Source organism: Balearica regulorum, chromosome 1 (assembly GCF_011004875.1).
Source record: "Balearica regulorum gibbericeps isolate bBalReg1 chromosome 1, bBalReg1.pri, whole genome shotgun sequence".
Taxonomy (NCBI): Eukaryota; Metazoa; Chordata; class Aves; order Gruiformes; family Gruidae; genus Balearica; species Balearica regulorum.
This window is the reverse complement of record NC_046184.1, coordinates 4,287,972-4,309,981: the sequence shown is the minus strand read 5'-3', so window position 1 is coordinate 4,309,981 and position 22,010 is coordinate 4,287,972. Positions and strand designations below refer to the sequence as shown.

The 22,010-nt window shown below is 40.7% G+C and overlaps 1 protein-coding gene across 4 annotated transcripts; it reads right to left on the bottom strand.

Annotated features, from left to right (window-relative positions):
- Positions 1–5,999: 5,999 nt before the first annotated feature.
- Positions 6,000–20,534, bottom strand: RBM17 (RNA binding motif protein 17). Of its 4 annotated transcripts, none has more exons than XM_075760360.1 (12): positions 20,458–20,534; positions 18,639–18,779; positions 17,064–17,180; positions 15,979–16,145; positions 13,968–14,065; positions 12,944–13,000; positions 10,885–11,026; positions 8,778–8,929; positions 8,045–8,121; positions 7,573–7,671; positions 7,178–7,250; positions 6,000–7,032 (listed from the first exon to the last, which is right to left on the bottom strand). In XM_075760360.1, exons 2-12 carry the CDS (start codon positions 18,759–18,761, stop codon positions 6,929–6,931), a joined length of 1,209 nt encoding a protein of 402 aa, XP_075616475.1. In that variant the 5' UTR covers positions 18,762–18,779; positions 20,458–20,534; the 3' UTR covers positions 6,000–6,928. The 4 variants fall into 4 exon arrangements, with proteins under 4 accessions (XP_075616475.1, XP_075616637.1, XP_075616706.1 ...); XM_075760522.1 differs by having other exon boundaries at positions 8,045–8,118; XM_075760591.1 differs by having other exon boundaries at positions 8,045–8,118; positions 19,994–20,485.
- Positions 20,535–22,010: the final 1,476 nt, after the last annotated feature.

Sequence of the window (22,010 nt, the reverse complement as noted above, 5' to 3'; positions counted from 1 at the left end):
TGATTTCTTTATTAGCCCTAAATTCCCAACTTCCTTGGAAGAGCTGAGCCCTTGTAGGTGAACACGGTACTTCTGGGACAGCATCTGCAGAAGCAATTGTGTTGTGTTATATGGGATGATGTGCAGAGCTTTAACCGGTGCGGTACAGGGAGATGGGCTGCAGGCTCCTGGGTCTTCCTCTGAAATTTGTGCTTGAAGCAAATACCTGAATCCTGGTTTAAATATACTTCATTTCTATATGATTACTTCCCCAGAAAGGTCTTTAAATTTTGCTGGGTGACTGCATCACCCTCTCCTATGAAGAAGGAATACAAGTCATCGGGAATTCCTCTGGTCCATATCCTCTCCCAGTGACAACTCTGCATCACTGCAATTGCAGAATCCCGGCATTTTCCTGAAGTGTCTCAAATGACACAAAACCCACCGGTTTTGTCTTCCCCTCCTCACAGGAGGAGCTTTGTGTGTTTTGCTAGAGTCTCACTTGAGTTTTGGTTCACAGTTGCTATACAAGTTTTACAGGTTCAAAGCAGCAAAGTCCAAAAAAGTTATCCAGCTTTCTGCCTGCAGCAAAAGGTGGAGAAATCTATGATGAGTTGAAGACCTTTGTCTTGGCAGGACCACATGGATTCCTGAGCTGTTGACTTGCTGCAAGCTCTCAAGTGGAGGCTAGAGATCACACCTTAGAGATTGGGAGACGAAAAACAACTCAAGGGCTATGAAGTGGCAAGATGCTTAAAAAGTGCTCTAGAAAAAAACACATTCTTTCTATAGGAGGAATAAGCAGCAGGAGAGAAGCAAGGAAAGGGTTAGTCACCTTCCTGGGAAAGATCCCGTTTTCCATATAGCTGAGGTTGTCTTTGGGCTTTAAGCATATGCCGCTTAAAGAATCCTTGCAAAATCTCAGGCGCCTTGCTTTAGCCACCCCCAAGGTTAGCTGGTTTATCTTGTAAACCAAATGCAGTGCTGGAGAGAGCGCACTACAACTGCTGGGAGGTGAGCACGCAAGCACCAGCCTTCAGCCCTGCCAAAGCAGGGCAGCAGGGTGTCCATGGTCAGGTGGGAACAGAGCTTCGGGCCCCCATCCCCTGCTGCACACATCTACGGGGCTGAAAGCTTAGGGTGTGTTAAGGCTGTTTGGATATAAGACATAAGACTGTGCTCTTTATTTCTATACTAACTAAATGAATGGATTGAGAGCAGCCCTGAGGAGGACGACTTGGACGTGTTGGTTGATGAAAACCTTAACATGAGCCAGCAATGTGCACTTGTAGCCCAGAAAGCCAACTGTGTCTGGGGCTGCATCAAAACCAGTATGACCAGCAGGTCAAGGGAGGGGATTCTGCCCCTCTACTCTGCTCTCATGACACCCCACCTGGAGTACTGCGTCCAGTTCTGGGGTCCCCAGTACAAGAAGGACATGGAGCTGTTGGAGCAAGTCCAGAGAAGGCCATGGAGATCAGCAGAGGGCTGGAGCACCTCTCCTATGAAGACAGGCTGAGAGAGTTGGGGTTGTTCAGCCTGGAGAAGAGAAGGCTCCGGGGAGATCTAATTGCAGCATTCCTGTACCTAAAGAGCCTTACAAGAAAGCTGGAGAGGGACTGTTTACAAGGGCATGGAGTGACAGGGCAAGGGGTAATGGTTTAAACTAAAAGAGGGTAGATTTAGATTAGATATTAGGAAGAAATTATTTACTGTGAGGGTGGTGAGGCACTGGCAGAGGTTGCCCAGAGCAGCTGTGGCTGCCCCTGGCTCCCTGGCAGTGTTCAAGGCCAGGTTGGATGGGGCTTTGGGCAACCTGGGCTAGTGGAGGGTGTCCCTGTCCATGGCAGGGGGTTGGAACTAGATGGGCTTTGAGGTCCCTTCCAACCCAAAACATTCTATGATTCTATTCTGTGATTCTAAATGCAGTATGAATCCCCATGCTTTGGGATTTCCCTATTTCCTGATGGTAAAAAAAGATAAGGAAAAGAAAGGAAATGCCGTGAAGCCACAATCATGAGCTCAGCAGGGATCAGAAATCAGAGAAAGCAGATATAAGAGGAAAAATCTGCATAAGTATGCACGCTATGCCTTCTCCAATTAATTGGAGTTTTCTTTCGCTTTCACCTCTCTGGTTTTCCATTGCAGCTTTTCTACTTCAGTCTATTTCCCCTCCCCATTCAAGCAGGACTTCGCTTACTGATACTGAAAGCTGTGCGGTTGCTGCTGTGTACAGAAAGCCACGAGCAACGCCCAGACCAACCTGATCACTAAAGGAGCACAGCTCACTACAGACTCACATTTGTATTTATTGACAGCTGCTGCATGATTCAGGGCAAGCTATCAAGCATGAGCATACAGAAAGGGACTTTGCCATCCATTTCTCTCTTGAGGAACATAGAAGTGGAAGACTTTAGGTTTGCCCACCTTTTTTTCCAGCAGCTAGAAGCCCTGCAGACTTTACTCTGTTTTCTCCTCCTCACCACTAACTTGCAGAGTTGCATCTTGAGTGACAGATTTTTTGCAGTAAATAGGAAGTAAAATTACCCCGAACATTCAAAGCAAACAGCACATCTAAGCCGTTGGCCTGCAGAGAGGTGATATTACTATCCTAAACGCTCATGTAAAGAAAGTTTCAGAGTTCACAGATCCTTCAGTGAGGAGGAGAAAGGAGCAGCTACTCATTTGTTAGTCCTGACACAAGACATAAATATCTATGATTACGTCTAGAGCTGCCCAGGGGTTAAGGCCCGTAGGCTCTGGAGCCGGCTGACATTATAAGCAACTCATATAATTGCTAGTTTGTGCATCCTTGAAAAATCCTATCATCCTCTATACTGCATAAAATGTCACTGGAGTCGTTTGAGGAAAAGGTTCATTTTCAAGCTCACTCTGCAAATGCGTAACAGGCACAGATGAGAGACTTCCCGTGAGATTTGTCTCCTCTCACACACAGACCAGTTATTCAATCAACCAGCACCTCAAAAAACCCACAAACATCTCATGCATTACTCTGAGCACCAGTACTCCTACCTCCTCAGCTCAAACAGTTGTTTCTCCAGAACACCGCAGCAAGCCAACATTCAGAAAAAGGAAAAGTAGGCATATTTATCCACTAAACTACACCACAGATGAAAAATACCTGCCTGAAATGCAGTTTTGAGAGATGGAAGTTCACATATTAAACACTCCGGCAAGTATCAGTAATCCTGCCAGGAGCTGCCTGACCATCCCCAGCTGGACTTCACACAAGTCCCTTTTCCAGCTGATAACGAGAGCAATGTTCTGCAGGAATTGCTTTCTTCTTCCATGGTCACAGAGCACAAGGCTTGCCCATGACTGGTCCCACAACATGAATCAACACATTTTAAGATAAGCTCTCCCGAAACGGTCTGGATCTAGTGTACAGAGTTTAAGAGAAACCAGTGCTGGAGTCTTGGACAGCAGAAGCCTTTATTCACAGAGCAGATACAAGGACTCATCTGTATTTCTGCTGTTTTGTAGTTTCCATCATGCTCTGGAGGAAAATGCTGTACGGCGTCAGTCACCTGGTGCCCATCAGTGCCTCACTGTCAATGGGTTTAGTGTAGTGCTAACCTCAAAGCCTTCACATTTCTGAAAGTCCACGGGGGGGTTTCAAAGGAGAGGGTAGGGCCTGAGGACATGAGAAAAATAAACCAAGTTTCACGTAACCCATACCGACCGGATGATAAAGGCTCTGGGATTGCTCTTTAACGGCTATGCAACTAGAATAAAATCTTCAGCGTCACAGGGCAAGAGGGAAGTCCTTTATTAGAAGTCTTGCCCATAGGACACACCAAAAAGATTCCCCAGCCCAGGCACTGCTCTCAAACCCATCTATGAAAAATCCACCTCTTCTGCAGCTCAGCACAGCAGAAAGCCAAATATCCTGGCTGACAGATCCAGAATTCTTTCCTCTGGCACAGGGGTGAAGCCAATAAAGCAAATGGATCTTAACAGGCCACCATCCTCTTCATTTTCTGTAAAATCATAACCTTCACCACACAAAAAGAGAAACAATAATATTATTGCTTCAGACCACAGTTACAAGTATGTACCTTACAGAAAAAGGTGGGTGCACAATTTCAAGTATGCAAAGACAAATAAATAAAACTTTGTAGCTGCAACAAACAACTCCAAATTAGGTGCTGCTGAGCCTTTTGAGACAGCACTGATGAATCACAGAAGGATGGATGTGTAAGCAGGAAGAGCTGAAGTGTTAAATAAAAAGTAACTTGAGAAACTATTAGAAATAAAAGTCAGTAACAAGTTTCCAGAGAAGGTAGAAAGTAGAGAAGTTCCGAATCAAATTTTTCAAGGCATGCAAGACACAGCCATACCTAAGAAAGTCTGAGCCAACACATCAACATGGGCTAAATGGAAGAATGTGCATTTGAAAAAAAAAAAAAAAAACAAAAAACTTCCTACGAACTACATCATCTGTGTTAAGTAAGGTCTGACCGAGAACCTCAGTCCGTATGTCTGATCCTTTTCAGGTTTCCACATCTGTGTATTTATTTGCATTTATTGTGGTAGCACCTAAAGGACAACTGCTTACAAACCAGGCTCCAACATCATGTATTTGTACAGCACCCACCAAAGAGATGAAACTAAGGCAACATAGGTCTGCTAACGCTTCAGAAGGAGGTATGCTGTCTTGGTGACCCCATGGTACAGAAAAATACTTTATTTATAGCATTTATCTCCTACACAAAACACTAAATGAACAAGTCGTCTCACCTACATTTCGAGGGGTAAATTTTACCCAGAAGTCTTCAACCACAATGAGGATTTTTAGAACTAAATGGTTCAAAACTTGCCAATAAAGTAATTCTCAGAAAATGAAGACCTCCAACTTATCAAACTGGAAGCTCAGAAGCTGGTATTACAGAGAAAACAGCAGAACAGCTAGTTAGAAGACACAGAAAACAATCTATATACCTTAGGAAATGCTTACAGCTAGTGACTCAGAAGAGCAGTATTTGCCAAATAAGAGCCATAAATAAATGATGCTGCTTAAAGCCAAGTCCTATTTCCAGCTAAGTTCAGATCATACTAAATCTGTTATCAGTGCTTAACGTTCTATACCATTCCACTCAAATTATTTGACTCTTACAAGCAAATCTATGCTAATTCGTATTAGGCTAATTTCTTTCTTTTACTACATAGTAGCAAAGTCCTTAAAGTGTTGCTCAAGGTCAAACAGAAAACTAACACCAGAGCCAGTAACAGAATCTAGATTGTTATTGCCCCAAGTCCTGTGGTTTTAGTATTAGTCATGCTGGTTCTTCATCTTTGCTGCAGTGAGGTTTTCTAATGGTGGATTACACCGATTGCCAACAGCGGCACACGTGGCGTAGAAGTGAGTGACTCTGGGAAGGCCTTGTGCAACAGAAAAGGACAGTAAGGAAGCCAACACACAGTAGGTAAAATACAAGTTTGGTTTTTTTAAAAATCGTTTTCTGTTTTACAAGCAAATGTTTGTACAGAGGTTGGTGGAACACAAGCGGACAAAATAAGCAAAACACAAGACCAAGGGTTTGTCATATAGATCTGCAGCCAAAACTTAATAAAAGGGCAATGACTGGAGATATTCACAGCGTTGATCAACTACAGGTCTATACCCCCTCCCCCCAATACATGTGTGTAACAGGAAAAAGACATCCAGCATCAGCTTTCAAACAGCTAAAATGCCCTCAGAGCTCACTTCCATTTTAATATCCGTACAATTCTAGGTGCAATGGAGCACAGAGACAACTGCCATCATTGCATAGCCACCTCTTGCCAACTTTTTGTCACATACTGTTCCCAAACAAAAAACAAACATAAAATCAGGAGCAGAGTGCTATGTATTATTTTACATCAGATTAGGAAAAAAAAAAAAAAGAATTGTAGTGTTTAGTAGTTTAGTTTGTTAACTCTTCAGAATTTCATATAAGAATTTTATTCCATTGCCTCCTACTTTGAAAACTTCCACTGGCACACCTTGTCAAAAAAACCAAAAGAGCCCAACCCTGATGTTATTTGACTTCAAATACAGAAACACAGAGAGCACACGCAAATGCCAGGTATGGATCAATTAAAAAGTCAATTACCAACACGTGACATTAAAGGTAGTGAGAATCTGATAGCTGGCCAGATATAAGAATGAGTTTCCCTCAGCTCTACCTATAGCATTTCAGTAACGATCTGTGATCAGTTAACCCTGGATATTTCTAGCAAAGGCTTCCTGACAGCACAGAGCTCCTGCTAACAGTTCACTCATTCTGATTCAAATGGCTAAACATTTTCAATTCCTTCCTCTTTCCACTTCCCTGGGTTAAATGTGTATTTTCTTTGGATTTGGGAAGAAAGACAGACTCATTCCTTGTTACTTTAGTCTCCATTCTGGCATAGAAAGTATTGTCCTGGAGTCAGGAGAGAACAAACTAGCTGCCAACTGTCCAACGACCCCAAATCACTCTGGTGTGCAGACGGAGGACTTACGAGAGCAAGGCCGTAACTCTGAGAGATACCATTAGGGAAGAGAAGCATGATAGCACATAGTTCTTTTCCAAAGCTTCCCACTTATTGTGGATGCAGCACAGGGTCTCCATGATGAAGCATCAGAACAAGGAAAGCAGGAATACAGACAAAGCATCTCCTCAGCAGTGGGTTTTCAAAAGAACAAAGTCATCTGAAAGGTCAAAAAACCAGGATCCCCAGAGCAGTAAGCAGAATTGTGCAATTCAAAAACACACAGACGTGAATCTTACTTTCAAAGGGCTTTATATTACAAAAAATGTTAAGTCACAACGAATGCGAAAAATCCATTCAATGAGGCTTGTTTCCAGTTTGCTAGGAAAGCTACTTTTCTCTTCTTTATTCCCAGCCTACCGCTGAAAACATGATTGCCAAAACAGTGACACCTTGAGCTAGATTTTTAAAATCAAACTTGCTCTGCCAGATCCAGTACTCTGAACTTGTCCAGGTTGTAGAAACAAGCCTTCACGACTCTGCCTCCAAAGTATCTTCCATTGAGATCCACAACAGCTGGAATCAAAACCAAGAACAGGTCAGCAAGCAGCAATTCAATAAAATAAACATTTCTTTAGCTAAACAGTCCAATCAGTGAAACTGTTTAATCTCTCTACAGAAGTTAACTCTGAAGTTCACAGGACACAATTTAGTATCCTACCTTTGATGGCAGATTCAACCCGTTCAAACTCTAAAAATATTCTTACAGCTTCATCATCAGGGGCACCAGGAATCTGAAACAAAACAAAAATTTCCCAAACTCAGAAGTAAATAGACCAGTAGCAAAAATACTGTTTTAAATTGCTGTTCTTCACAAAAGCAGTGAAGAAAACACAAGAAAAAGGTTCCAGAAACACAATACCCAGAGATTTTTGCCCAGTGTCTGACATTAAAAGTTTGCATCTCACAGATATGGAAAATACAGAATCACAACACAGCAAGGGACCCTGCAAAATCTTCTAATCTATGTCCCTTCTCTAAGGCAGTAACAAGCCAGTTGTGAGGGACAAGTGCCCAGTTTACTTTCAGAGCAGCCAAAGAGAGATTATCTCTTACCTCAAAGATGACACATTTCCCAACCTTGCCATATTTTTCGCATTCTTCCTTAGTTTCAACTTCTAGATCTTCATCCACTTCCCCAGCACCTACCATGTTCTGAAATTTAAAAGAACAAACCTAACTCACTGGATGTAGTCTGTACAGACAATTATGTAGGCAAATCGCAGATGCATGCAACTGCAACCACAAATACTTTAAGCTTCTGTTCACCAGTCAAGAGCCACAGGAGGAGACAGCTCCTTAGTACTAGGACAAGGTAACTGTAAAATCTGAAAGCAGTGTTGATTCACAGTCACAACTTGTATCTCAGGAAGACAAATATTTCCTGCACAACACAAAGCACCAGGGAGCTGCAGGCCAGAACTGTTTGAACTGTACGGAGTCATTGTAACAGGAACACGGGTTTAAACACTTCAACCAATCACATATGCTGCAAATATCAAGACATGTTCCCTCACTCCCAACTTACCCTTAGTAAGACCACTTTAGTCGGGCATTTCAGTATCTCGGTCAAGGGGTTAGAATCCGCTTTCTTGCCCGTTTCTGCTATGAAGAATAGCACAGTGAATCAAGGAATAATTTAAGATAAAAGCTCATTCAAACTTTATATGAGGGCTTTTATCAGAATCTTACTGTTATCAAACAACGGAATAAAAGCCACAAAATGTAACTACATATACATCATATACATAACATCATATTGGTGAGGAATAGTTATTCAGAACTTGTAGCTATGCGGAAGAACAAGCAGCAGAAAAATCACTGCTACAGAACGTGAATTAAGCTAGAGCACTGACAACATGCTACTTCTTTGAGGGAAACTATTCATAAGTTCATATCTGTATCAGATCCCCTAAGAACTAAAAATCAGATCTCCTGACTTCCAACACTTGTGCTCAGGGAGAGGTGCAGTTCCGGTAAGCCTAGATGTTGCCCTTAGATCAGAAAACAGCAGGGAAATGCGAGGAGGACAACTGATGGGGGAAAAGGAGGAGAAAAAGTAATTAATAGAGGACCACTTTAAAAAAAAGATAAAAAAGATCAATTTCCACAAGAAGGAACACGAGTCATTCTTCCAACTCTAACTAGTATTTTCTGCAAGGACAGATGGTAAACAAAAGGTCTAGGAGCTTCCACTGAGCCTGAACTATTATATTTCCCTGAGCACATTTCACAAACTTATTGGTGTGGGACAACATTACCTTTCTCTGTAGACTCGCCAACAATGATCTTGCCACCCCTCTTGCTTGTTTTCTCCACTGACAGTGCTGTGCTAAGCCCCTGTTCATGCTTTCCCAGTCCCTGGCCCTCTCTGAAACCATACTTCTGCATGATTTTATGAGCTACTGTCCCTCTGCAAAGAGAAAAAGCATCAGTTAGTAAAGGCTTCTTACAAAAAACATTAACATTGCATTTCTCTTGAGTGCTCAAATACTTTACCTCCTAAATGTCATTACAGAGACTGAAAACATAAGAGCTTCTACACAACTTTACAACCTAGCAATTTCCCAGCACCCAGAGAAGATGAAGTGTGTTACCCCTGAATTACAGATATAAAAGCTGTTGGAGAAGTTGACTAGAAATTGTTCATACTTTTCCAAATACCACTCAACTTCCATTAGCAGTGCAAGTCAGCATCGTATATTCTATAGAATGTTCTGGGTTGGAAAAGACCTTTTAAAGATCAGCTAAACCAGCTCCTCTGCCATGGGCAGAGACATCTTTCACTACATCAGGCTGCTGATAAATCATACAACAGATTAGACCAACGTCTATTTAGTCCAGATTCTTATCTTTCTCAGTGGCTCATATCAAAAGCTTAAGAGAAAAGGCAGATGTGGAATACTCTACTTCCCACATCAGATCAGATTCCACTATCTATTAGGTCAAAGTTGGCATAAGCTCCAGAGTACATGGCTTTGATAGCTGTTCCTATAATAAATCTGGATATCCTCAGTATTAATTTAAACATTTCTCATCTTTCTGAATTTTCAAGAACGCACTGAGGTATTAAAGTTCCCAAGCTATTTAAAGGTACCTTTTTTTTTGATAAATACCTTACAAAAAACATCTCCACTGACAGGTTTTGAAATTCCCACTGAATGAATATTTAGAACCAAAATATACCTACGCATGTTGACATTTCTTTGGAGACCATAGCTAGATAGGCCAAGACACAAAAGACATGCCATGGTATAGTAGTTTACACAGCAAATACTCTATGCTTAGTCACCCCTATTGTACCAACAGGCACGTAAGACTACGCAGAAAATGCAGGACCAGTGACTACAAGACTATTTTCTAAACATACTATATGAAAGTATAGTATGTTTAGAATATATAGTAGAATTTTAGTATATATAAAGAGACACATTAAAAAAAGGCCAAAAAGTCCAGCTATGTAATGCTGAAAGGTTAAAACACTAAGTCACAGAATAAACAGTAGCCAATTGTGCGTCACAGTCAGTCAGGTCATATTTTTAGCATTTTCTATAGTGAAGTGAAGGTCCCGGCATATTGCTAACTAGAGGTGGTTATCCTTTTTCTGACAGTGTTTTTTTTAAAAAAACACATTACTATAAAAAGAAAAGCATGAAAAATTGTGTCCAAAATGGAAATGCAGTGTAACAATGTAATACACTACACTTTCAGTCTGTGTTCCTCCTGGATACCAGTTTTGACTACACTGTGGCTTCATTTCCACAACACCCGATGTGATTGATAAGAGGGCCATAGCAAACCACTACACGTTTCAAATGAGGTCTCTAAGTAATTTTTAACTATAAATTCAACTTCACTTTGTTACCACAGTAGTGACACAAGCATTACACACAATGCTAATCCAAGGCAGGAAAGTAAACGGACAGATTTGCAGCCACAGCTGCCACATTCATGCAAATATGCTTTCAATTTTGAAAAAACAAAGCAGAGCTGAAATTACTTGCTCACTGGTACGTAGCAAATAGAAGACAAAACTGGAAAAGAAACCTAGAGGAACTAACATGCCATCTGTGTTTTCCTGCATACTACATTAGCTTGGCTTGTAGAAGCCATAAACACTTTATACCGGAATGTGGCTTCAGAACTCGTTTAAAAGCACTGCCTTGAATGCAACCACCTCAAACGCATTTCTCTTGATCAAATAAATCCACTGCTTTTTCTGTATCCTGCCAGTTACAACTACATGCACCCAGACTAACCACATACATGCAATGGGTTGTGTTCTTCTCTACTGACAAACTATTTTAACTTTTGGATTCCACCTTTTTTTTTTTTTTTCCACAAAACGTGCATAAGTCAATCATTTACCCCATGTTAGCAAGGAAAGAGTTGCTAGGTCCCGTGGGGGAACGAGGTCTTTCTGGCTCATCATACACTGGAGGAGGAATAGCTGCTTTGGAAGACGGTGCCCGAGGTCTCGAGTCCTCTTCAAATGGAAATGATGCTACAGCTGAAGAAAAGAGACATTTGCTTCTTCACTAAAATACTTTGCATGAACTACCTACTTGTTATGAACACTTGAGTATTATGTCTTCAATCTAACTCATTTACAGACAGCTCCTCATCTGCTAATTGTATTTTTTTCTGCTTTAATACTAACAAATTACAAAAAAAAGCGTTCCACATAAATCCAAAGCAGAAGAATGTTTCCTTAGCACATGCTGCTTTAACCTCACCCCCTCTCAGAAACAAGATCTGAATTATTCTGGATTTTCCTCATTGGATATACAATGGATTTGTATCCACAGGTCTATAATGCATTTATTAACCTCTTATCAAATGGAGAAAAGAAACGTTAAGAGGCCACCAGCACTACAATGAGTTTATCCAGACAGAGGGCAAGCAAACTTAACAGCCCCATTCATCAGGACCAGAATTATGACAAAAATGGATCAATGCACACAGCTTCGGGCCTGAGGACTGTAAAAAAAATTACACTGTACATTTACACAAAAGAGAAATCAGTCCACTAAAACGGAAGAATGCAACTCAAAGCAAAGTATTTACACATTCTTAAGAGATCTCACTGATAATTTCTGAACTGAAACTTTTCCTGGGAGATGGAAATATTGAGAAATCTGTATCTATATATAGACATACATATCTCAATCATACTGATTAGATTATTAAACTACCTTCCACTGACAAGTCAAATGGCAACATTTAAAAAAAAAAGCCTACTGAACACTAAAGGAAATATGCAGAATACACTTTTGAATGTCCTTAAGGACTTTTAAACTGACTTAATTTTAGATTATTTTCTTGTGAACCAGTGCTTGTATCTTACCAAATAAAATGTCATATGTGAAGTTTGGGGAAAAGGTTTTTCTTTTTTTTCGGTCATACGAGGAAAAAAAAGAATCCCTATTTAAGCAGCAAAGGGACTGGACATGGGGACTTCTGCTACAGCAATATTTTCTCAGGTTTTTCCAGCCTAGCTTTGAGCATCAAGTAACAAGGTCTACAAAGGTTTCCTTGTGAGATCATGTTGCATTTTGAAAGCTCTCCTCCTCAGGATATTTCTAACATTTCCAGCCTATATTTACTTTTCCTTGACACTGCTCAATTGCTCTTAATTATTTACTCAAAACAATCTCTTTCTGGTTTTAATGTTTACACACTTCAAATGCTTTCACTATTATATCATTCACTTACTCCTCCAAGCTTCATTTTTTTTAAAATTTGAATTTTCTCAAAAATAAAGCCAGGACTGCCAAGAAAATTTTGTGTGCATAGGATTCTTTTTTTCCTTAATATTTTTAATGTACACAACATATTGTTCACTATTTAAAAAATTTAAGGCAATTAGACATGCAAAAAAAAAAAAGGAATTTTTATACTCATAGCAAGATTATGCCATCTAGTGGACAATTGCAACCTTCAAGCCATCTTCACTGAGGGAAACCCTAGTGCACACCTATCTCTTTAGCGGATACCATATCCCTCAAAAACTTATAAAATTCTGCCTGTAGTGCACAACACCTTCAGAAAAGATATTCGTGAAGTACCTCATAAAGCAAAGGGTAATGGAAAAATTCCTCCTCCACGCTGTGGAGGTTTCTAGTCTACCCAGAGAAACCTGTCTGCAACATTTCTTGTTTCACATCAGAAATGAGTAACTGAACATGGTTATACCAGACCAGTTTGCTAAACCACTTCTCTAGCAATACAAAAAGAATCCTTTAGAACAGAGATGTGAAACACAGTAATATTGCAGGTTCCCCACAGCTGCCCTCCATCAACAAAGAACTAGTATAGGTTCTTCTGCCACCATATGGGAAGAGTGGCAGGAGGAGTTAACCAATTAGAAGGTTGAGTGAGAAAAAAAACACTGCTAGGTTTTAGCGAACAAGATTTCTGTACTTACGTTCTTTGTCTTTCTCAACAAGAGAAGTGGGTGGTGCAATGGCAGCTCCTCCCATACCTATGGCCAAAATCATATGATTAGGGTCTGCTGCTCAGAATAGCTTCACTGAATCTTAACACAGTTGCTGGCTCCTTACCAGCCAATTCTCAACATACATCTCTATCAATAGCAAAGTAGCAAGAGAGCAGTCTGAAGTTTCAACAGCAGTGAACTAGAAATTGATGAAAAGCACATCGAGGGAGACAACAGCAGACTGCAATGATGTACAATATACTGTGTCTATCATAAACATATTTCACAGGATTTAAAATTTAAAGACTACAGTGAAACAAGCCTTCAGTTCTAAAACTGCTCAAACTAAATGAAAAAGATACTCTGTTCAATATTAACTACACTTTCAAAACAGTAAAAACAAAGCGCCTTCCATATTTTAATGAGCAATATTCTAATGTAGTCCCAAACTTCCAAGGCACAGCAAGTATTTTAAATGTCCCTTGTCAGAAATTTTCTTTTTTAAAATAACAGACCTGAATTATTTACTGTAACTTTGTTGCTGAAAGAGAGTAATATTTAATTTTGTTTGTGCAAAGACATACCTCATCACCCAGATCCACATCTTCTAACTAGTTCTAAGGGCATTCAAATAACAAATGCAGGAATAGTAACTTTTAATAGTGAACAACAGTGATTCTCATAGGTTGATTTTATCTCACGCCTCACCTCTTTCCAGGAACCTACACCATGCAGAAACTTAAAACAGAGATATCTAGAAACTAATGTAAAAAGAGGTCTTTCCACAACTAATTTAGTTGCTATCTGCCTCCACAGAAAGTACAGTTTTCTGCATTACAACAGTTATGGTGTAAAAAAATGCTGGCTTTATTCTAAAGGTTCAGAAATAACAGTATACCTCTCAGCTGAGAGCAGAGAAATATAGAATCCATGAAACAGGAACAGGATTGTGAAACACTCCCCCCCTCTTTTTCTCCTCTTTCCCCATCAAAACCATGAAGAGCTCCCTTACTTCTTTTTCGTCTCTCCCTTTCATAATCTTCATCTTCGTCAGAATCTGGATCTGGTCTTCTTGAAAACCCACTGGCTTCATGCCTGTCTTTACGTCTTCTAGGAGACACAGTAAGTTAGGATAAGAAACCATCAGAGTTAATTCTTTGCTGTATTTTGTGATACCACCTTTGCAGTGTGAATTATACTGTTACACTCTAATTGGCATTTTATAATGTTTTCCATGAAGGTGTAAGTAAATACCTTTCACTTTCTTTGCTTTTATCCTCATGGACTATTTTTTGTAAAATATAAGATGATCCAAAGCAAGATCACTTCCCACTTGCAAGTCGGCCAAGGAGAATGTATGGAAATGAGGAAGCATCTGAATAAATCTACTCCAAACTGACTACAGCAACTGAATGGCTACAATGGAAGAGGTGTTGGATGGAATTGATTAATCAATCACTCTGCTTTGAACAGAATCCCTTTTAAATTCACCATCACAGGCTATACAGAGTAGTATCATTTACTGAATCCATTAAAAAAAAAAATCATGCTTAAATGATCAGATTATTGAGAAGCTAGCTTGGCAACTAAAATAAGATTCAGGTAAGTCTATTAAAACTTTTAACATTTAACTGAGAAATGCTTCAAGAACTGTTTGCCCTTCATCTGTTATTTATTGTGATCATGAAATTATTCATTTTAATACTTTAGAAAAAGTATTTTTCCCAAAAAGTTAAAAAGCACAGCTTGGAGCATAAATCACATCTCATTCCCAGCGCAGCCATCAAAACTGTGCTACAAAACGCTAAAAATAGCACTACTATGGAACCAGACAAAATTTCTGAATATCTACAGGGTGAATTTAAAACAAGTGTACACTCTGTTCAAACACTCAGGTTATCACAAAGCATACATCTGATGCAGGTTTGGCTGAGACAGTTTCCCCAATTTTAAATCAGAATGTATTATGTATTTTTCACTTCCTCTCTCTAATGTTTATATATAAAGACTACCCCCTTGGCACATATACAACAACTATGAGCATGACTAAACAGCAATCAATGCTGAAGCTGTTGAAATGACAGCCCAGATTTCTGAGATCTTGCCTGATATGACAGAGCCTCAGGCGTTCCTCCTCCACCAGAACAATAAAGATATAACCGAGGAAAGGACAGAGAACTCCAAAGGACTAGAAATACTAATTTCTACAATCTAAACACGGCAACAGAATATCACTCTGGTAATTCCATAGACTTTAGAGGATTCATACCATGATGAAGCTGGCTTATTAATTTCACTTAAAACAAGGAAATGTAATCTTATAGCCTGGCTGGCAGATGTTTTACCACCTATTTCAATAGGACACTGAATCTGCATTAAACTTCTTTAATATGATTACAGAGATGTCTTATTTCAGGGAAAGAAATTAAGGTAATTAAAAATAAGTAGTACTTTCTTTTGTCCAGAGACAAAGGAGTAATAAATACATAACTAACTTACTTGAATTGAATACAGAGTATTATAAAAGAAAATGTTACTATCCCTCTCAAAGGCTGTGCTAGCTACATCTTTAAAATTGAATGCATTCATGTATCAGTTTGCAGCATTTAAAAGCAGAAAGGCTGGTTTGTCATTGAGTGTTGAAAGGTACTTCTGTAGTCAGGTTACACTGACAAAAAATAATCTAAAATACTTGCAAGGTCAAAGTCTGATAATGCATGAAGTACCCAAATAGTGCTGCTACTATTGAAATAAAGTAAATGTAGAAAAACTTAACATGTCTTTCAGCCAAAGAGGCTGTAAATATGATAAAACTTATAATTTTTGCACTGTTAAGCAATTTTAGCAAGAGTATTGAAACATAATAATTAAAACATTGTGTTTGTTTCTACAAGCAAACAGTATTCTTCGCAAAACCTTTAAGAAATTCCCTGAAACTGTTTAGAGGGATAAAACTAAACAAATTGATGTGTCTATTCTTTACATAATTGTCAAGATGTCATGAGTTTAAATAAAAGCCTTACTTTTCTCTTTCTTCAATCTCTTTTTGCCTCTCCAGCTCACGTTGCCTCTGTCGTTCCTCTCTTTGACGTTTTACCACTTTTTCATAGTCATTTGGAAACATGGGATCATACTCATCTGCCAAAGGAATCAACACATCTCCCGCAGAAAAACCACTAGGTACAGGATCCTCGAAAAAGAAAAAGGAATTTTTTTCAGCTGAGATCTGAAACATCCAGTTGGACAGGAAGAATTTAACGCTTCCTTCTCTCTCCCAACAACACAAAACTCTATTCCTAACTTCTATAGTGGCAGGCAATATCCTAATCCCACTGGTACTAGAAGAAGTCTTTGCTTTACTTAAAAACTAACGTTTCACTCATCTCAATTTTTTCCATGAAGAAAGAATCACCCCCATGCGCTCCCCCTGCCAAAAACCAAAGCAGCAGCAAATCAACATGGACAAGGATTTTTCAAAACCCATTAACTCATTACTAGAAGTATTAAGGTATCTTGCTGTTGCAACCATCTGCAAGGGGTCCTCCCACACAATCTCATCAGTCTTTTTCATCATCTGCTATTAATGTAATACCGACAGAGGTGCACATACTGTTCTCACATCTGAAGGAACTATTTCAGAACCATCACCTTTGAAAAAGTTTCAGGGAGATAGTTTCTTTTGATTCCTTACCATGAGAAATCTATTTTAAAAGGTTAGGTAGCTTTTCTTTTATTTTTAAGTTGGAGTAAGTAATTGCTACACAGGTGCCATTCCAACACTGGTGCAATTACAATTACATTCATTACTTACCTGACCAAATTGCTGTCTTGCAAAGTACTTTGAAGCTGTCCAGGAGAAATACACTAGAAACACTGTTTTATTTTAACTACACATTAACCTTGGTAATTCCATGTTGTGTCACATGGACGTCTGTATAAAGTTCATTAATTAAAGAACCTCTGAGCAAAGGAAATCAATTTCAGAAAATGATCACTTCTTTGACCACTAGGAAAGACAACGAAAAAAACCAAAACCAGACTGCAGTCAAAGAATTCCAATTCCAAAATATCTGTTAACAGCTGGACTTTTTAGCTGTCTTGGTCTTACCTTTAACCCAGCTGCTACATGAGGTGGTGTGTCCACAATCTGTCTCTCATCAGAAGAGCTACCTCGTTTCAGGTCAATCACTGGGGCAAGGACTGTTGTTTGTTTTGTTCTCTGACTCTGAAAAATCACCAAAACACAAAATGTCTAAAAAAGATAACAAAATAGTTTTCTAAAAAGCTGCTGCTTTTATATACTTGCAGCTGGTATCTCCATTTTTTTTTTTTAAAGAATGAAAACCACTGTTTCAAATTCTTCACTGTGCAAAGCTCAGTATATCATTTCTCTTCAGTTTATCAACACACAGTAATTCTCAACATTTCTAATGAACCTTGACGCGGATAACAAAGTTTATGTCATGATTTAGTGGTGGCAAAGGCTGCTTAGTTCCGAGACAGATGCTTGCCAACTATGGTTAAAGAGCTGCTACACAAATACAGACCTGATGCAATATTTCAAAGAATGCTTCAGTGAAACCAGTGCATACCTTTCTGTTTTTTAAGCAAGTGAGATCAGACTTTGCTTGTGCATGCACTAGAACATACAGTGGCAGCTGAATGGTCCTAGGTTTATATTCACACGTTATGGGTCCTAGGTTTACAAAACACATTAAAAATTCACATGATCTCTTCAGATGAGTTTGAAGTGAATGTTTCTTTTTAAGAAGGGGCTCAGACTTCTTCCGAAGATGTACTGTTCTTCATATTTTATCATCTGATAAAATGTATTAATCTATTCTGAACTCTTGAATTTTCTAATTTTATTCGTCTATGCATACACGGCATATTAGTTACGTAGACAAAGAATATATCTAATATAGTAGCCATTCAGATTTCATTCATGCAGGTTGTTCCAATTATCAACTAAATCCTGCCCTCAATTTTAGCAGCATAAATCAGGAGCAATTCCAATGGAAAAAATGCTGTGCCTACTTTTCAACATCTATGCTACTACTACTTTTTTAATTAAGTAATCTTATTCTAGAACCGATACACCACAGAGAACACACACATGAACAGAAAGTGGCTCTGTCACAGTTTACGCCCAAGGAATTAGCCTGCACTCCTCCTCCTTTCCATGTACACTGGAAATACTTTCCGCAAAAATTTCTAATGCACAACAATTTGCACTTTAGCATCGAAAGCCTTTTAACAAGCAAGCATAAAATGATGCAAACATGTAAATAACAACTGATGCAAAATGCTAAGAATGACCAACAGTCAGTACTGCCAACTATCAATCACAATATCACCCTTAAGAAAAAAAAGGAAAAAAAGCTTAATCTCATTAACTTTAAAGTTAGATTTGAAGATCAGCTTTTGGCTCTGCCAGTTAAAAGATCTGAGGTTTACAGCACACACATCAGTTCTTCATCCAATTTTAATTTTGCAAGACTCCCTTTACCATACATCTCACCTTTCCCCCCCCTCAGTTTTGCTAGGCTCCTTGCTACAAAGTCACAGACAAATCCTAGCAAAATTACCCCAAATCAGTATTCTAAGGTCACAAACTTTCCTCAGTGCTCTAAACATAAACGAAGTTTGAATAATAGAAAGCAAAAATACAAAGGGACTATACCTTTGCTTGTGTGAGAGCCGCTTTCTTCACCTGCAATTGAGACTGTAGTAGTTTGAAATTCTTGGACCAGCCTTCTGTTTTAGAATCGCTGGTCTCAACTCCCAAGTCATCGTAAAGTGACATTTTCTCTTAAATTTAAAACTAAAAGACAAAAGAAAAAAATCCAGATGACATAACAAACCTATGCCCAGGCCTTATTTGCTAATAGTTTGAATACATACATACTGTATACCATATCTTTATATATCTTTTTTCCAAAGCCAGAGAAAATTCAAAGTCATAACATTTTTCTGGCCAGTAGCAGATACACATGAGTACAGTAAGACTGTATAAAAGTAACTGTTTGAAAGGTAATGAATACTGTTCAAGCATTAACAGGTGTTGGAAACTTCCTAAAATTACATTTGCAGCATCAGATAGCAATCATTTCAGGCTTTGAAGAAGTTATGCTGTAGTCAACACTGGTATTCTGAGGTTCACAAAGAAATTCAACATTATATATCACACAAACATCAAGACTTCCAAATCAAACAAAAAGGAATTGTCTCTTCTGACCTTAAAAACATCTTAAATTTCATTATTTTTTATGTCACTGTAAAGGAATATCTTTCTTATACTAAATATACTCACTAGAATATTATTAAGTAACTATTTCCACAAAATTTTAAAGCCTCTCTACTATAGAGAGCTTATATATGCATACACACACACCACATATATATATATAATTAGCTGGGTAACAAGATCAGTAACATGACATGAAATGTATCACTTTGTCTGATACTGCATATGACACAAACAGAAGAAAATAAATGTAACGGGAGGTCTATCACCTGTGGAGCAACCTGTAAACTCATTATTTAGTCTCTGATAGTATAATCCAGGCCTATCTCCACCCAAAAACTTTAACTTCTTAATTTACTGCAGGATCAAACCTGACATTAACAGTTTGCAGTGAAAGTTTACAGACTCATCAGCAAGATCTTGATCCCAGAGATCTGACAGATACTTGTATCTATCTGAAGGAATCTGCCCAACATATAGGAGATGACTGTTGCTATAGATGTAACTTACATGCATTTAAACCTGTGGGAAAAGTCTCAGATGCAGCAGACAGCAACTGTATTACAACTCTAAAAGGTGGGACAGCAAAAATTTAAAAACACCCTACAATTAATCCTCGAGTGGAATATGAACAACCAGGGCTCAGCAGAACAGAGTTCACTGCAAGAAAATGGCGTAGGTTGCATTCATTGGGGGTTATCACACACACGGGCACAGGGGCTAGAACATACAAGGGAACACCATAACGCATACGGGAACAGGCAAGGACACGGCACTACAAGAATTCCCACCTGGCACAGACGAGTAAAGTTTACGCAGTAGGAGCGCAGCTATGCTGGGGCAGATATGATGCACTTGGGGTACGCTATGCTACGCGTATGGACAGAGGGAGGGTGCTGCCATCGCGGGAAAGGGACTTCCTGCCTCAGCGCCTGGAGGGGAAGGGGGAACCACAGCCGGGGAGGCACAAGGGAGTAAAGCAGAGGGGCCGTTACCACGCCAACAGAAAGAGCGGGCTGTTATTTCCGTCTCCCATGCGGGCTGAGGGGACTGAGGCCTGGGACGCAGCTGGGCCGCGCAGGGAGGGGGCTGAGGGGCCTAGACCCCTCCGAGGGGAGCAGCCGCACGACCGAGGCCGCTGAGGGGGGACAGCCGCCCGTCTCCCGCTCCGCCCTGCCTCCCCACACCCCCTTGGAGCCCGAGGCTGCCCCTCCGGGAAGGCGCGACCGGCCGGGGCCCACCGCCCGCCGCTCACCCGTCACCGCGCCGCCGCCATGAGCCGGCCGCTGAGGCAGCCGGGAAGATCCGCCTCGCACGGCGGCCGCGCCTGCGCACTACCGCCCACCCGCCCCGCGGCGGCCGCGCACGCCCCGCTCGGCCAATGGGCGCCGAGAACGCTGCGGCAGTGCCGCCATTGTACTGCCCCCTGGCGGCGGGCGGAGGGCGCAGCACCCCCTCTACCCCCCCCCCCAGCCATTCCCGCTCCGCCCAGTGCGCACCAGTATGGCACTGGGGCGGGAGCCCCACATCCTACCCCCTGCCCATCGCCGGGAGCTGCGGGCTGGGGGAAGGAGGTCTGATCCCGAAAAGGAGGGAATGAAGGAACCGTTCGGATTCCTGACCTCCCCCTGCACTTGCAGCCCTAATTAAGGTGCCAGAGCCACGGCTGAGCCCCCTTTTACCTACCGGGTGCAGCGGGACCGAGCCCTGCCTGCACCTCGGACTTCCTACACCTCGGACTTCTACACCTCGGACTTCGTAGCTTCTTGTTTTGGCTCGCAGAACAGGGCAGGATGCAGCAAAGTGGGATTTGGGGATGAATTCTGCAAGAGCAGAAAGACGACAGCTAAATGCATACACGATTTTTCATCACGGGTGTGAAGCTTGGGCTCCCAGCTTCCTTGGTCCCAAAGAAACCCGAATTCCTTTTGGTTTTCACAGTGCACATCTAGCGTCGTCAATGCTCTGAGCTTTGTTTCCCCCCTTAAGTCAGGAATCCGATCCCTGACGTGCCTTGGGGGTCCAGCGACGGGGCGAGACCGCGATGCTGGTGGGGTCTTGGGTCCCCCCACAATTGGGATAACCCTGGAGTTTTGAGTGCTGTGCGGTGGTGGGAGATCACAGACCTGCTCTGGGGAATTTCCAGTTGAGCTGAATGAGATGGGAGTCATTCATCTCACAGTCTGCGTGTGATGTTCGGCAGGTCTCTGTGATGGTCCCTGCAATAACCCTTTTAAAGAAGGTGCACGAAACCATGGAAATAGAGACAAACAACAATAAACACAAAGTAAACTTTATTTCGGCAGGATGGCCTAACACCAAAGAGCAAATACTATCGGATGAGCCATATAACTCACACAAAGAAATCCACTTCAAATCCCAGTGGCACGGCAATGCCAAACCCCATGTTAGTTCTGCACTCAGAATTTGAATGATCGTTAAGAACCGTCGGGGTTTTTCAGGTTTAGGAGTCCGTCTTGCTGCTGAGGAGGGAAGAAATGATCAGTATAGCTGAATTGTGAGGTTTTTGGGAAATGGAGTCAAGCGTAGAGATGTGTCCCATGATGAGCTGCCACTGACCCTTATTTAGTTGGAGTTATGCTGGAGTTTGAAGCAGATTTAGGAATTCAATCGGCAGAGGGCAGGACTGTGTTTATGCCAAACTTTATTTTCCCTGTGTGTTATATCACAATTCTCTAGACTGTATTTATAACTCCTTAAGAAATCTGTGGTAGCTTATTGAATCCTTGGGCATTCAGCATTTCCAATTATTTACCAACTGCACCTTAATTTTGGGGGGAAAAAAAA